Source organism: Priapulus caudatus, unplaced genomic scaffold (genome assembly GCF_000485595.1).
Source record: "Priapulus caudatus unplaced genomic scaffold, Priapulus_caudatus-5.0.1 Scaffold940, whole genome shotgun sequence".
Lineage (NCBI taxonomy): Eukaryota > Metazoa > Priapulida > Priapulimorpha > Priapulimorphida > Priapulidae > Priapulus > Priapulus caudatus.
The window spans coordinates 4246-20717 of NW_014578001.1; the positions used below are offsets into that span (position 1 = coordinate 4246).

Consider the following 16472-nt stretch of genomic DNA (forward strand, 5'->3'; position numbering starts at 1 on the left):
AAGAACAACTAAAAGCGAGAGCATTTATGCAACCCTACGGTCGTTTCGCGTCCGCAAAAGCTGGAATGGGTTTATACATTTTTTATGGTCGTTCTTCAGCCTTTAACTCGGGTTTAAAAAACGAATTGTGTCGAGTGGGAGTGTCTAGAGGCGAATTGGGTTGCCGGGGGGGAGGGGATATGGAACGTATATTTTGGCATAAGATCTGCGCGCACCCATTTTAACAAAGAGCGACCGTCGTAGCTAAAATTGGCCATATAGAAGCAAGATAGAAGGCATATATACGAAGAGCTGTCACTTCTTCTTAGTTTCGTGCTATTGGAAGTTTCGTTTAGCAATGACCGAGAAATCAGCCTTAGAATGCGATTCCCACAGCTCGCTGATACCATCACACACACGCACAAGCAGGCACGCACGCACGCACACGCATGCACACACGCATACGCGCACACGCACGCACACACGCGCACGCACAAGCATACACGCACACACGCACGCGAGAGAGAATAACAGCGGGTAGAACAATAATAGCGACACAGTTTCGTACAGATTTTATTTTATTCCTAAAAACCGATCACTCGTGTGAAACCTACTAGCGCCACCTACCGTTACTCACTGATGCTTTTATGAATAACTGGAGAAAGCAGCAAATGTTTTTCGGCAGTCGCAGTCGCTCTGGCAGTCGATAGGCGCGCGCGCCATCTAACGACATCTATAATAAACAATAGACGGTAAAGTCTCTACTGCCTTTGAACGACGAGATTTTTTCTACTGTATTACTCCAGATTAAATGCTTGCCATTTTTCACTTATTCCACACATTTCCACTCTATTGTAATAAAACCAACGAACTGGATAAAGATAAAGTGGTGCAAACTAGAATTTTTCATCATCATCATCATCATCATCATTATTATTATTATTATTATTAGCACTCACAAAGGTCGTTGACACAGTATGTGCCTAATTATAATATTTCAACTAATCAGGACCCGACTATACAGTGGGAGATGTACAAAACAATGAATGTAGGTGGTGAACACTGATGTAGGTCACAAATCTGTAAACAGCACCTATTCAAACAGTCGTCATCCATTTCTGCTGCTCTATAAATTGTGGTTGCAACATACGAAGGTGAAATTTGCACAGTTTTCCTTTCGTCGTAGAATCTTAACGTCAGGCCCACTCTTGTCGAGAGAATGACAGTGTGTCGTCGACACCACCGCCACCAACGTCACTACGAGCATTCGTCGCTATCATGGCTACCAGCACCTTTCTTCATGGCGTTTCAGCAAATTTCCACTTCGTTGCAATCGACTAATTCGTGGTTGGTGACGAAGACGTCGGGTAGGCACGGTGGTGCCACCTTCATGTAGCGGCGCACGCTCGCCAAATTAGATGACGTCGCGATATCGAAGTATTTGCCGCGACACGAGGCGACCTCGACGCCCCGGCGCGGTCCGTCATTCGCGCCGGCAACCACCGCGTCTAGTCTGGCGCCGGCCGACTCGCATTCCGCCGCACCGCCGCCATCTCCCTCGTTAACCGGTTCGCAAAGCTCCGCCAAAGCCGTGATTTGGGGCGTGTTTGCTATCTCGACGAGCGTGTTATCTGCTAGTACTAGGAACAGTCTCGCCTCGTCGGTGCGTTCACCGATAGCGACGCTCGCGCACAGCGTTCTCTCGCGTTCCGTCATCGGCGCAGGGTCGGCAGGTGGCGCCGCCTGCGATCTAGTCTTCATGAGGACGGCTGCCTGGTGTTCGCACAGCGCCCCGTCTATGCCGTACGCGCACGAACAAACGCCTGAGCGCATGTCGACCCAGTGCTCCGCGTTCCTCTTCGTCGAACTGCGGACCTCGAACTGAGCGTCGTCGGAAACCGCCGTGACGTCCGTCTGTCGGACCTTCTCCCGATTCAGACCTTTGTACTTTGTCAGGAGGAAGTGATCCAATCGACCGTGCTGCGCGGGGGAGAGCAGCCGTCGCCGGAGATACAGTTCGAGCGTCGTCGTCACGAACATGAACATCTGTGCGATGCTGCGAGCCTTCGTTCGCTGGAATGCGATCTCCCTCAGCAGCCGCATCCCGGTGTGAGCGAGGTCGCTCCCGTCGTCGTCCACGCGGCTCTGGTGAGGCAGCACCCACTCCTTCCTCCGCAGCCACAGACTCCGATAGTACGCGAGGAATCTCTCGTGCTTGCGCGCGACGGGGCATTCCAGCAGCTGCTCGTGGTGGCAGCACGCGTCGGTCGCCGTGTCCGCACGCAGGACGGCCGACACCCGGCACGCTAGCATGCGCCGGTCGTGCCAGTCCGTGACGCCGTTCCGCGCGTCGCACAGCCACGCGAGCGCCGCCTGCATCACGCGGCGAGCGTCCAGCAGCAGCCCGGCGCGCGGCCACGCCGCCGCCACCGCACCCCGCTCCCCCGCCTCCACGCCGGCGACGACGACCGCCGGACCCCCGTCAGCACCGTTACCGTGGAACGCGCGCTCCCCCGGCACGACCCGCTTCAGGGCGGCGAGTCCGCGAGTCAGCGTCTCGGGCGAGTCGTCCGAGACGATGACAACCCCAAGCAGCAGCGGTCCGGCCGGGGAATCTGACGAGAGGACGAGCGTCGTGTAGCCGTGGCGACGGAACGATGAGGCGGCGTCGCAGAACACCTTGGCATGACTCGGTGTCTTGTGCGCGCGACGCATGATCGGCGTGCACACGGCGATGACCGCCGGCTCGGCCGCGTCGTCGCGCCGCGCGTAGTCGTGGTCGGTCCCCGCCGGCACCGGCGCATCGATGCTCGCGTTCCCGCCCGAGGCGGCGTGCGTCTCATTGTACTCGCGCACTAACGTCTCGAGGCGGCGGTGATCCACGCACTGCTCCCGCGCCGACGCCGCCGCTGCCGCCGGCGCCCCGCGATGCCACTCCTTGTAGATGTTGTAGACATCGGAATCCCTGGGATTGATGCTTCGATCGGCGAGCCTGTCCTGGATCTCGTCCGGTTCACACTGCAACTGCATCTCCGTCTCGTGCAGAAGTTTCGCCGACACAGCCGAGTGGCCGGCCTCGAATAGATCGAGGAATTTCTGCCTCGTGGCGTCAGAGACCTTTCGGAAACTGAGCATGTGCGCAGAGTCGATGGCATGCGAGTGACAGTAGTCGATCCTCAGAAGGCAGCGCATGTTCGAACAACCGCCCGCGATCTCGGCTCCGCTGGTGTACACGGTGAGGCATATAGACGAATTGCAGTCCGCCTTCCTCGACCTCCTGCCGGCTGAAGACGTCAAGCTCTTTTTCTTCACCGGCACATAGTGGAAACTCCTGGTACGGTGCTGGCAGTGATACTCGCCCCTGTACATGACGAATTTACCCTTGACGCGAGGGTGCGTCCGTGTGACACGATACTCTGTTCGAGTCAGGTTTTGGAACGCCTTTAGCCAGATGTCAAATGACTCTCTGTCAGATATTTTATTCACCCAAACCGAGGCCCTGAATATTATATCCGGAGCACCTGAGTAGACGTCCGGTACAAACTGCTCAAAGTTATTCACGTGATACGCGTATTCGGAAGGAAGAAACACCTCCTTGAAGTGACTTAGTGCGATTTTTACATCCTGGTCCACCTCAGGCCTTGATCGCACTGTTGCAGTGTTGCTGCTCATGGAACTCTCATGATGCACATTGGCAGCATAATTGTGCTGCAGCAGAGTGTGAGTTGTGCTCCCTGAGACGTCCGCCATGTTGCACTGTTCGTAGTAACGTAGGCGTAGTCACTGCTAAATGTCTAAATCAAGGCCTGCACATCTGCCAAGTTCTGGTAAAAAATAGGAAAAACATACGCCATGTATTAGTCAGGGTATAATAAGACAATAATCACAAATCCCGTCGCAATGCCGCCACCTATTGAGCGCACTAGCTACTACTGCCTATGAGTATGACTATGTCTATGTGTTGACATTGTATGTAATCTGGGTTATTGTTAGCTCTAGTACTATAGCCCGCGTACAGTTGCCGCAGGGCTATAGAACATTCTATTACTAACGCACTGTTACTCGCGGCTATAAAACGTCTGTGGTAGGCAATTAATGACTCTTATCCGAAGTGAATATGTCTTAAGTTATATCAGCTACTAAAATTTAACCTCTAACTATCGTTGAAATGGTCTGCTTACGGTATTTCTTGTGAACGAACATTATTTACGAACTTCAAATGGCCATTTTTGGTGGCGCTGCAGCAGCGCCAGTCAGCGGGTTGGTCCTTAGCATTCGTAATAGAATGTCCTATAGCCCTGCGGACACTGTACGCGGGCTATAGTACTACTAGTACGGTTCAAGGATAGAGAAGATGTCGAGTCCTATCTTATCAACTAACATCATCCTATCCAATCACCGTACTGGACATCATCTCTATCCTTGCCACTAGTACTACTAGAGCTACACCTGACCTAACCCGACCAGGCTGTCTGACTAACGTCAATACACTGCTGGGCAGGTATTCTAACCCTAGCAATACCGTTTCTTGGAGCTACACCTGACCATGATAAATTTCATGAAAGGTTATAAGCTTAGCTTGGAGAAAGCAGAAACCAAGAGAATAGGAGTTACCGCTATCACATGGTCTTCAATGTTGTCCCCTGGAATTTAAAGACTATTATTTACAAGAATATAACCTCATAGTCATAACCTCATAAATCAGTGTAGTCTTCATGACATAAGTCCTAGGGACTATATAAAGCCATGAGAATTGAGGTATGAGTTTACCGTCCGAAATATTTTGAAAAGTGAGGCTTTTTTTCATTTTTCATTTTTCATTATTCATTTAATATTTGTAGTTAATCCATTGTTCATGATTTTTTCATTTTTTCATGCCCCCAATCAGGACCCCAATAAAGGATGTAAATAGGCCCTATAGCGTTTTTGTATTGGTAATGTATGTTTTAATCGCTCTGAATGGACAACTTGGGTTTTAATAATTTAAAAATGAAAATAATGAAATACTTTTGAAATAATGAATATTTTCGGCGGTGGCTCTGACGGTATGCGGGCGGTGGACGGTAAACTCATACCTCAATTCTCATGGCCTAATGAAGACGGAGAGAGAATGTAGGATGTCACATTTATGTCACGACAACGACAATCAATCATTATGTGACATTTATGTGATTATAATATGTGCATTTACAATCAATCACTGACAATGTAAACAAACAAGTTTCTGATGGCGACGAACCGGTTTACGCAGAGATGCCATGTGGTCCTATCTAGTGTATTTCCATACCGTTAATTCCGAAATTAAGCAACAACAAATTGGCCATTTCATTTTTGAGTAATTTTTGTTTACAACGTCTCTCTCGCTAAGCATTTTATGGATGTTCACTTGAAACTCCGGACATCCGTACGTAGTTCGCTCCAAATTAGTTCCAATATCTACCGTTCTTTTACTCTTGGCGCCACCGTCTTATTGCCGCTGAGAGGGTCTATGTCACCCAGGGTACTGCCGGACTGTACCTCGCCTAATCCACTAACGAGTCTAGGGAGTCGCCTATATCTACTCCCCAACCCTAACCCTAACCCTAACCCTAACCCTAAACATATCAAATAGTGACAAGCGTACGTTCCGGCAGTACCCTGGGTGACATAGACCCTATGAGCACGCACTATTTAAATGTGACATATATATAGTATTTACTTGAAGTATCTATGGTGTCAGGTGACACCGTGTGCTATAGTTTATTTGTTAAATTTTGCCGTTTATTTAATTGTTTGGCAACTGTTGCCAAACATGATTCTTATGTTTATTATTTAACTATGTATTTCTTCCATGCCCCGAGAGAGTCCGTTCAATAAATAAAATCAATTCATAATCAAATAAAATCAATGCATAAAATGTTATTGGACGGTGGCGCCGCCAGCACAATAGCGGTAAATTTTGGAATGAGTTTAGAGTGCGCATTTCCGGATTTTCAAGTGAACATGCATAAAATGATACCTAACCACTATCTATAACCTCATACTCATAGTCATAATTAAATAGACACGCATTTAGGTGTCTCGAACTTGTCAACCGATGATGATGGACAGGGTCTGATTGTGATGTTTCAACCGTCAGCTTACAGAACGAAGGATTTTATTTCATAATAATATATAATTAATAAAACCCGCCTGAGGAATAACTTCCACCCTTTCTCTCTCCTTGGTTATTGATTTTTAGTTTTGACCTGACACAGGTCACTTCAGATATTATCAGCCAAATATTAACACCGTAGATGAAGCTTTCTTTAGGTGTGTGTGCACGCGCGTGCGTGGGTGCAATGCGCCCAGACACAAAAAGACACAAGACAAATCGTTCCAGTTACACGAGTTATTTCCATACATTCCTGCATAATCAAATTATAGTCATTGAACATAACCGGTGTACATGTTCTATCACAGGGGGCGGTATAAAAAATTACCTATGCAAGAAGAAGAACAGTACACTATAGACATATTTTCAATCCAGTGGTATGTTATAATAAAAATACGACAAATCCATATTTCTTCTTGATCCCACATTTGGAAAAAAATAGTAGTTGGTCACATCCCAGCCCGATCTATTAGTCTTTCAATGTATGAGCATTTCTTGGATCTAATCAGATCCCAAAAAATATGAAGTAGATCCTACAAATAAATCTAAATCATTATGATTAAAACTAATGGGCTATTTATTAAACTCAGTGGATATGTATTATTTAATATCAGGAATAAAATGAAAATAATATTTCTGTTTGCCCTCGTCACGCATCATACACGCATTATTACATTCCAAAGACTAAGCTAGCGGTATTTAGATGCTACTTGCATCCAGAAGGATCTTCACGCAATACTGACATAGGCACTACTAAATGTGTTGCCATTTCACACTACATGTTAACATGTACAGACGCGCATACCGGGTTAAAAAAACTAGATGTATCACTGGATTCCAATTGTAATGTATTGAGCATAATCTTTGTCCACTAGCAGTCACACTGCAGTTACTTCGATATGTGTTGCCCACTGTAAACTCACGCACTGGGCAGTTAACTACGACTATCTCAAAAGTACGCTACAAAAATATATAATCAAACACGGGCGTGTAGAACCGAATTTGAAGTTCGAACGTCGAAGAATGGGTGAGCTAGCACGCGTCGACAAAAACCGGATGTCTCCGCGTCCGTGGCAACACGCTTGCAAACTGTGAAGGAGGAATGAAGGTCGGAGTTTTTTGCCAAAATCTGAAACTTGGCTGACGGCGACGACCCCGCGTGACGGAAGCCCGGCTCGGGTCGACGCTGCGGCCGCGCCGCCGTCTCGCCGACTAATGGAATGTGCAAACGATGAATGTTGCGGGGCGGCGTTCACGTGGAGTCTAGTAGGAGTGCTTGGGAACGAACAGCGACTGTTGCCCCGCGGCGCCGGCCGTTCCTCCAGAGTACTTGCCCAGCGACGCCAGTCCGCTCGCCTGAAACACACCGACGCATAAATCGCTGTTGCATGTATGTAGAGAAATCGCAAAAACACATTTACTATTTCTTTAATTTTAACACATTTTCTACTATTTCAACCTGGAAGGTGCTGCGAACGTGCTTGCCCATTTTCGATCGAATGTCGGAATCGATAGGCGACGCCAATCGACGTTCTTACATCACTCGCGATAGATGGCGTTGTGAGCACGTACACACTTGTTGATAGATGGCGCTGTGAGCACGCACACACTTGTTGATAGATGGCGTTGTGAGCACGTACACACTTGTTGATAGATGGCGTTGTGAGCACGCACACACTTGTGCTACCCGAAAATTGCAGTAATTGCAGTTTTCTGTCAATTATCAGAGCGCTGTGCAGTGTGGGGACCCCACCCCAGCCAACCACGCCCCTCCCCAGCCAACCACGCCGCTCCCCAGCCAACCATGCCCCACCCCAGCCAACCACGCCCCACCCCAGTCAACCACGCCCCACCCCACGCCAACCACTCGCCCCACCCCANGCCCGCGTCAACAACACGCAACCCTCGCCGTCAACAACACGCAACCCTCGCCGTCAACAACACGCAACCCTCGCCGTCAACAACACGCAACCCTCGCCGTCAACAACACGCAACCCTCGCCGTCAACAACACGCAACCCTCGCCGTCGCCCTTCACCCTCTTTACACACGTTCGCAGTTCCCTCGGAAAGTACAAACCTGTCACATGGGCCGGGGTTGCCACCTCCCCCATCCCAGGGCTGCGACCTACCTCGTCCCTGGGGCCGTGACCTCCCTCCTCCCTGGGTTGCAACTTCCTTTACGGCCCCGGACTGCGATCTTCCTACCCACTGGGGTTGTGACCGCTCCATAGACATACCTCGCAACCTCCGCCCAATTCCAGGTCACATTCCCCACCCTCGCGCCGCACCCCTCGCCCCTGGCGATCGACCTGTCCCACACGATTGTAGTGCCAGGGTGTGGGCAGCATCACTACCTTCTCACAGCGTTCGATCGTGATCTGCCCTATCCCCCCTCTACCACGCTGCATACCTGGCAAGCACGTTGGCGTTCTCCATGATGGAGAGTGCGGACGGACAGCCAGGACCGATCTTCAGCACGCAGCGCCACTTCGCAAACTGCACGCCGTCTTTCTTGTACTGAGCGCACCTCTCCGCGAGTCCGTCCAGACCTGCGTGCGAGCGCGCGAGATTACAACCATGTCACATGCAATAGTATTAATAACACAAGTGCTACGTCCACATGAAGCTTACTACCGTGTCACGCGCGATGTTTCGTAGATTATTGTGAAGTTGGACAGGTAAGTTCAGGTGTGTGAAGTTAGCAACGTATGTTCAGGTGAGTGGAGGCGTGTGAAGTTACAATGGCAGCTACGCGAGATCCCCCAAGGATTGGTCGAGCACACGAGGCAAGCCCACACGAGGCAAGCCCCCGGTAAGGATTGGTCGAGCACACGAGGCAAGCCCACACGAGGCAAGCCCCCGGTAAGGATTGGTCGAGCACACGAGGCAAGCCCCCGGTAAGGATTGGTCGAGCACACGAGGCAAGCCCCCATTGCCCGCCGCCGCGCCGCGGCGCGGGGCCGGCCGCCGGCCGCGCGCTGGAGCCAACGAGGCAAGCCCGTAGAGGGATTGGTCGCGGAGCACACGCAGGCAAGCCTTGGATAAGATTTGGTCGAGCACATTGAGCGCAAGCCCCCGCGTAAGGATTGCGTGCGAGCAACGAGCAAGCCCCCGGTAAAGCGATGCCGAGCACACGAGGCCAAGGACGCCCCTGGTAAGGATGCCGTCGATCCACATGAGGCAAGCCCGCCGGTAAGGATTGGTGCGAGACACACGAGGAAGCGCGTAAGGGAAATTTTTGGGTCAGAGCCACATGATTGGCAAGCACCGCCGTAAGTGATGCCGCTCGCAGCCACACGCAGGCAAAGCCCCCCGCGTACAGCGATTGGTCTGAGCACATCGAGGCAAGCCCGGTAAGCGAAGGTTGGTCGCCAGCACACGAGGCAAGGCCCCCGGTTATGGCATTGGTGGGAGCACAGAGGGCCAAGCCCCGGTAATGGATTGGTCGAGCCACACGCAGGCAAGGCCTCTCCAGTAAGGCATTATGGTCGAGCCACACGAGGCAGCCCCAGTAACGGTCCCCCCCCCCCCCTCTCCGCGTGCCGTGGATGCGTCGACGCGAGCGCGGCGTACCTTGCGTGGTTCCCTCCCCGTCGGTTCCCAGCAGCGGCACGACGCCCTTGTCGACCTTGATGCCGGGGATGATGCCACGCTTCTTGATGTAGTCAGCGAAGGTGACCCCTGCAGAAAACAGTGCGGGCCAACGCCTCGCGTAAACGTCAAGCTCCTCGCGAACACAACCGAACGTAGCAACGACATTTCTTACAACGAATATCGTCTATAGCATCGTTTAGCATCATAAAGTATACTATAGTATCGTCTATAGCTATAGCGTAGATAAGCCCTCCCTGTGAAAACATCGATAACTGACACTCTTTGGAAGGGTGCATAGTTCGCTCACAGTAATTAGGTCTAGACTGGTAGCATTCTCTTTGTGAAAATGTATAAGGCAATGTCTCTGCGAGAAAAGATACTTCTAGCTAGTAGCTTGTTCGTGAAAACCTATATATAGCCAGCACTCTGTGCTGTGAAAAGGTCACGTATAGCTAGCTCTCTCAACCAGGGCGAGGGGCACGGCCCATGTTCGAGTCGACTCTCGTGTAGTGTTGTAAAACCACAGTCCCATATTGTGACATAGAGATCCTGGACCACCACCACGCCACCCATCCCCGTTCCGACAGCGCACGCCGGCACCGTCTCGTGGAACAGGATCACTCCCGAGATGCTGTCGTTCATCACCTCAGGGCAAGTGAACAACAGCTGGCGGTACTGCCGGCGGTTCTCCTCGTTGTTCTCTGCTCCGATGTTCGCGAACCTCTTCCCCATCGTTCCTGCGGGCGACAAACGACACGAGCGCTCGTTAAACACGTGTTTCGGTAGATGGCGCCATGCGTACAGGCACCGGGATGTGGAAGCATGGTTAGGGGATTGACGAGGCTGATGTTGCGACAATGCACGCTCGCCGAATACATTAGGCGCCTCAATAGATGGCGCCACGCGTACAGGTGCCGGGATGCAAAACAAACCAGGGTTCGATTATTAGTGAGACAAATGTGGAGCACAAGCAACACACAATCGGTAAACACACCTCACAAGCGTCCGAAGATGGAGACACGTGAGCAGAAACAGTTATGAAAACCATAACGTATTTACGTTTCCGACTACAGGCCCCTAGAACTTCACCTTACTGTAAAACCCCGAGGATTTCGCGCGCGTACCTGGGCGACAGCGGGCGTGGCTCGCTTACCTGTAGACTCGTCAGCAGCCAGGATTCCCTTTCCAGGTGCGACGATGGCGTTGGCGACGCGCGACAACTCGGCCTTGCTCTCCGTTGTCAGAAAGTTTGCCATAGTGTTGGAAGAGAGCTGCGCAGTCACAGAGAGAAACACAGATGATAAGTATTCTACGAGCCGGACTCCATTAACTTGAGCAAGCTTGATGAACTCTATATGGTTTATTAAACTCATTTATTACGTGCAGCAAAAGCAAGGAATCGAGTGCTTCGTGGAACCAATAACCAGTCCAAAAATTTCAGGAAACAATTCACAACTGGAGTAACAGGAATTACCCCTAAAGGATCTCTATTCTCTTAACCTCTACATTAACTTAATTAACTTTAATTGTGAATTTTTTCACGATTGTCATCACAGGTGAAAAATATTCAGGAGTGAGGGTCCATGCATGCAAGCTCTTCTGTAAACCCATACAAAATAACCTTGAGTTTTATACTATATTTCCTACACAACCATTTGCGCAAAACCTAACCCGATAGGTCGCCATTTCAAGTTCACACTGCACGCATATCTACATGTGAACATGTACACGCGCTCGGGGGCATTGGTGCACGCGTGCACTGCATACGCTAGATGAAGGCACCAGTCTAAATATCGGTCAGGGATGAGCAAACACACTGATATGGTGAGCCTGAATAAAAGCTACAGTGTGCAAACAAATGCAAATGGTAGTCATATGCACCAACAGCTGACACACTTGACCTTAATTGTCCTCTAGGATCTCACCGACATTTTCCTATAATTTCGTGGCACAAGAACTACTGCGTAATAATTGTCCCTAAGTGCTCTGAAATGCAGAGACAGGTAATAGCAATGCTGACCCACTCACTGCCACTGTCGCAACCAGACAGTCTAGTAGTAGTATAAATACCATGCACCATCCGATCGCGATACAATCACATCGCATGGTTGAGAGCTCTCGTAACCTAATGTGTAGTGATAATGGCTTCGATTGAATTATCAAACACCTAGGCTATAGTGTAATATGTTAGTTAGTGTGTACAGTAATGGCATACAGTGATACATCTAAGACTAGACCTAGCATAAGTTGCAACTTCTACTTCTAGTTACAATAACTGTAGCTCTACCGTTACGTGTAGCCCCTTTGCTCCCGCTACAGGCCCCGTACTTCCCTGTAGCGGGGGCGAAGGGGCTACACCGGTAGAGCTACAATATCCATAAGTACATGTAACGACTAACCCATGTACGTACGTAACCCATGCAGTTGTGGTCATTTTTAGGTACAACTAGTGAACTACCACTACCACCCAAACAGGGCATGGGCATCAACCATCTGCTAGTAGAACGTGGTAAAGTAAAGCTATTCGAGCAAAATATTTGCCTTTAGTAATACGTCCAAACGTTGTAAATATATAACGATACCTTACTTGAGAGTCAACGACGAGAAAGATGCGAACCGATGGAGTATCCGGGGGCAAAGAGAGGGAAGGACTGTGGGACACAGCTCTAGAGCATGACCGCCGGGGTGTGAGAAGTGCGCGCCCCGCGATTGGTCGAGCTGACCAGGGTCAAAGGTCAGGGTTGTTTACGAGTCTGTTTGCCAGTCGCGTACAGTCACAGGCTAGCAGACGATCGGTACGTTCGCGCCCCAGGACATTAATTCTCACATCTTCTTTTCGTTTTTTGGTTAGGCTGATTAGATGTGCTTAAACGCTGTACAATTCCCTGTATATATATATATATATGTGTGTGTGTGTGTGTGTGTGTGTGTGGTGTCGTGCGCTGTGTGTTGTGTGTGCTGCACGTGCGTGCGTGCGCGCGCGCGTTTGTGAGTGCGTGTGTGTGTGCAACAGGAGTGAACAAATACTAAGTTGTTTGTTTTACATGATAGCAAGAGTACATAATAAAGATATCTATTATGTATACTCTTGATGATAGTGATAGTATTGTATTAAAAGGTCACGTAAACAGCTTACGGTCTTGAATATATCGTCACGAGTCTATCCATATATTGATAGATTCCTGATATCGTGTATAGACAGTAAGTTTTTTTTGCTTCATATGACTCTGTGACCAATAGTAGCGATTGCACCAACAAACATCACCCGTCTGTGGTTGAGCGGTTGAAGAACTCTTGAGTTACTCAGTACACGAATTTCTGTAGTCGTCGTAGTACTAGTAGTTGTAGCATTAGCAGCAGCAGCAGTACTCCGAGCCGACGCACACCCCAGTAATGGATAAAACCGCACCATCAGATTAACAAAGCGGAGTTATAACGTCTGCATTTGCGGACTACAACAGCAGCAGTAGTAGTAGCAGCAGCAGCAGCAGCAGCAGCAGCAGCAGCAGCAGCAGCAGCAGCAGCAGCAGCAGCAGCAGTAGTAGTAGCAGCAAGTAAGAAATTATGTTTTGACAGCACGAAAAGACAATAAACACCAACAGTCGTGACTCGTTTTCACACATCTTCACCGACGATGATGATGACACAGGCTTTATTGCATAGGTACTTCATGCGATATAACACCACGAGCGTTTACACCTCGACACTCTCGCGCACACCTATGTCGCCCGCGCAACCAGCTTCCAACATGTCCGGCCGCTCGCGATCCTTCGCATGCGGTTACCATGGCAACCGATAGAACTCAAAGTGACGCCACGGGGTGAGAAACCCGCACCCTAGCCTCATCGTTGTTACACACGCGGCGTGGTTTACATGACTAGCAAGAATCAGACACCAGGTGGCGCTGCGGTAACCAACAGTGATGCCCGCTAGGTGGCGGGTCGTACGTGCGTACATACGATCGACATGTTTTTACGAGTAACCGCCTGCGTCGCTCCGCTCTCCGGGTGACAAACTCGCTGACTGAGCTGCATGAAAACTACAGAGTTTCTCACGTTTAATAACATTAACAATAGGATGGGACGCGTCATCACGACTCCACCCCACCCCCTGGAGATCATCCGAGGGAGGGGGTGGGGCGGACGAGTCCACCTCGCCCATCCCCCTAATTAAGGGTGTGATCAAGCCCGACCTTTTCCCACCCATGTCCGCTAAACACTGCGGGAAAACCACTCACACCGTTCCACGTATCGGTACAATCTGGTGCAAGCTTCACCCCCTCCCTCCCCCAACCACCACCCATCCCACCCCAACCCACAATTTACTTGTTTACTGAACTTCCCAATGCTCTGCCTGCCCTACTCTACTATGATGGCAGACCCTCGGACTGCCCATACTCGCGCATGCCCAGTGCAAGCATAGCGTCTCCGGCACATACAGGGAGGGTAGCAAGCGCTATAAGGCGCATATGTGCATGCATATAGCAAGCAGCACACACACACGCACACGCGCGCGCACGCACATACACACGATGACACACGCACACACGCGCGCGCACGCACATACACACGATGCCACGAGCGTTGATGCGCGAACCGGGTTGCCGTGACAACGGATATGACGCGTCGACGAGCTTTCGCGCACGCGCACACAATGTACGACAGTAAGGACACCACGGCCGACGCGGTGCGCCGCCTGTCGGACGCACGCTGCACACATACCGCACATGACCCGCGCATGCAACCAGGCGGAGTTACTGATGAGCTCATACACGGACACGCAACGCGGGCCTTACCTATATACGTATATATATATATACTGTATATATATATAACGCAATGCAACCGAAAAAACGACAACAGAAACTTGAGCAAAAACTTAACACAGTCGTCGAGACGGACTGGGAAGGCCAGAGTGCGTGACGGCGACATGGCTCACGCACGCACGCACGCACGCACGCACGCACGCTCGTCACACACGATAGTGAACACTTGTGCGCTATAGGCGGTTCACCTTGTGACCAAACTTACGTGAGGTGTGCGCGCGCGGGAAGGGTAGGGTAGGGAGGAGAAATGCCGCTCCTATGCCTTCCCTACTAAACAACTAACATTCTGCGAGCTGCTGCGCATGCGCACTCGACTAAAGGATGCGTTCTTTGCGCGCGCGGGCACAAAAAAATCCAGAAATACAAAAATTAAACGTTTCATCTTAGTCAACAATTAGTTTACAATCGATCCGGAATACCACGGTACGAACGCAGCCAGGCCAGAGTTAATCAATAACCCCCACCCCCCACGACGACATTCTCTTACGTAGACAACCAACCCTGCGACCTACGCTGACCTTCAGGGTTGACCCTGACCCGGCGGATAGGTATGATTTCAGACGACGTCCACTATGCGATGGTGTGACACACAACGATACGTTCACTGCCTGCGACATGCAGAGAACCGACATGGTAGCACGCGGTGACCGGCGCATGCGCAGTAGCTACCGCCGCACCGCTGTGCTACGTACGTAATTATACACACAGAATAGACGACGAGGACGCGTAGATAACCCTTTGCCGTACGTACACACGCACGCACACACAGACGCGCGCACACACAGATGCACGCACACACACGCACACACGCACATACACGCACACACACACACGCACACACACACACACACGCACGCACACACATACACGCACGCACACACACACGCTCGTACGCACACACACACATACGCGTGTGCACAGACCAGGAGTCGCGACACGAGTGTTTATTAAAGCAGCTCAGTGACGTCGCTGCTCTGATACATAGACCGACAGAGAGACAGTAGTAGTAGTAGTAGTAATACGCGCCATATTTACACGCCACCACGAACATCCAGCCATTTATACAACATACTCGCATAACTCCCGCTTACTCTACCATTAGCACTCGTTTGTACGGACGTGTATCTGTGAGCACCAAGCAGAGAGTGGGAACGAACAGAGTGTCGCGTGAAAAATGCCAATACCCGAACACCACTAATCGCACACAACACACGCGTACAAGCACACTAGACAGACAGCATTAGATCATATGCCCGTATATAGTCTCTATCTAGTATTCTACTTCCACGCCGTAACACTCGGCAGACGATATCCGTCGCACTGCGCACGCGCAACATCGCGTCAACAAGTGGCGCCACCTACCGCGCCGCACGGCAATGGCGGCAGCGTGCGAATGTCGATCTGCAAATATAGGCTACGGGTATGTGTGCGTCATACACGCGGGTGACTCATCAAACTAGCAACTACGTGAGAGCAGCGAGAATGTATCCCCCCCCACCACCGCCTGCGAGTTTTAATTAAGTGGATCGTTGTAAAATCTTACGGCTATATATTATATATATATATATATATATATTATATGTATGTATGCCCATAGTCCGTTCCTGGCACGCAATTAAAAATCTGGACCAAAAACAACCACTTCTAGTGCTGCAAACAGTACCCATAAAATTAATCCATCGCCTTCAAAAACATATACATATATATATAGTGTTTTAGCACTGGCATTTTAGTAATTTCATTAAATAGAAAACAGCCTCATTTTTAAAAAAAGCACGAGAAATTGGCATTAAACCGATAACGTTACTAGAATTCTAGAAAAATAAAAATAAAAGACATAGCCACCACATGTTTGACCCCACTGCTACAAGTTGATCCTAGATACATCAACATAAGTCACTAACACACGGAAAGCTTACGTCTCAGGAGAAACTGCAGAA

At 50.1% G+C, this 16472-nt stretch overlaps 2 protein-coding genes across 2 annotated transcripts; both read right to left on the bottom strand.

The window, feature by feature from the left end:
- Positions 1–1287: 1287 nt before the first annotated feature.
- Positions 1288–5357, bottom strand: LOC106814535. The gene is made up of 3 exons (XM_014818851.1): positions 5219–5357; positions 2428–3803; positions 1288–2352 (listed from the first exon to the last, which is right to left on the bottom strand). The coding sequence occupies exons 2-3, from the start codon at positions 3727–3729 to the stop codon at positions 1288–1290; spliced, it is 2367 nt and encodes a 788-aa protein (XP_014674337.1). The 5' UTR covers positions 3730–3803; positions 5219–5357.
- A 977-nt stretch (positions 5358–6334) lies between these two features.
- Positions 6335–12405, bottom strand: LOC106814536 (fructose-bisphosphate aldolase B-like). Its single transcript, XM_014818852.1, has 6 exons — positions 12295–12405; positions 10861–10978; positions 10277–10444; positions 9687–9794; positions 8512–8662; positions 6335–7493 (listed from the first exon to the last, which is right to left on the bottom strand). Exons 2-6 carry the CDS (start codon positions 10961–10963, stop codon positions 7376–7378), a joined length of 648 nt encoding a protein of 215 aa, XP_014674338.1. The 5' UTR covers positions 10964–10978; positions 12295–12405; the 3' UTR covers positions 6335–7375.
- Positions 12406–16472: the final 4067 nt, after the last annotated feature.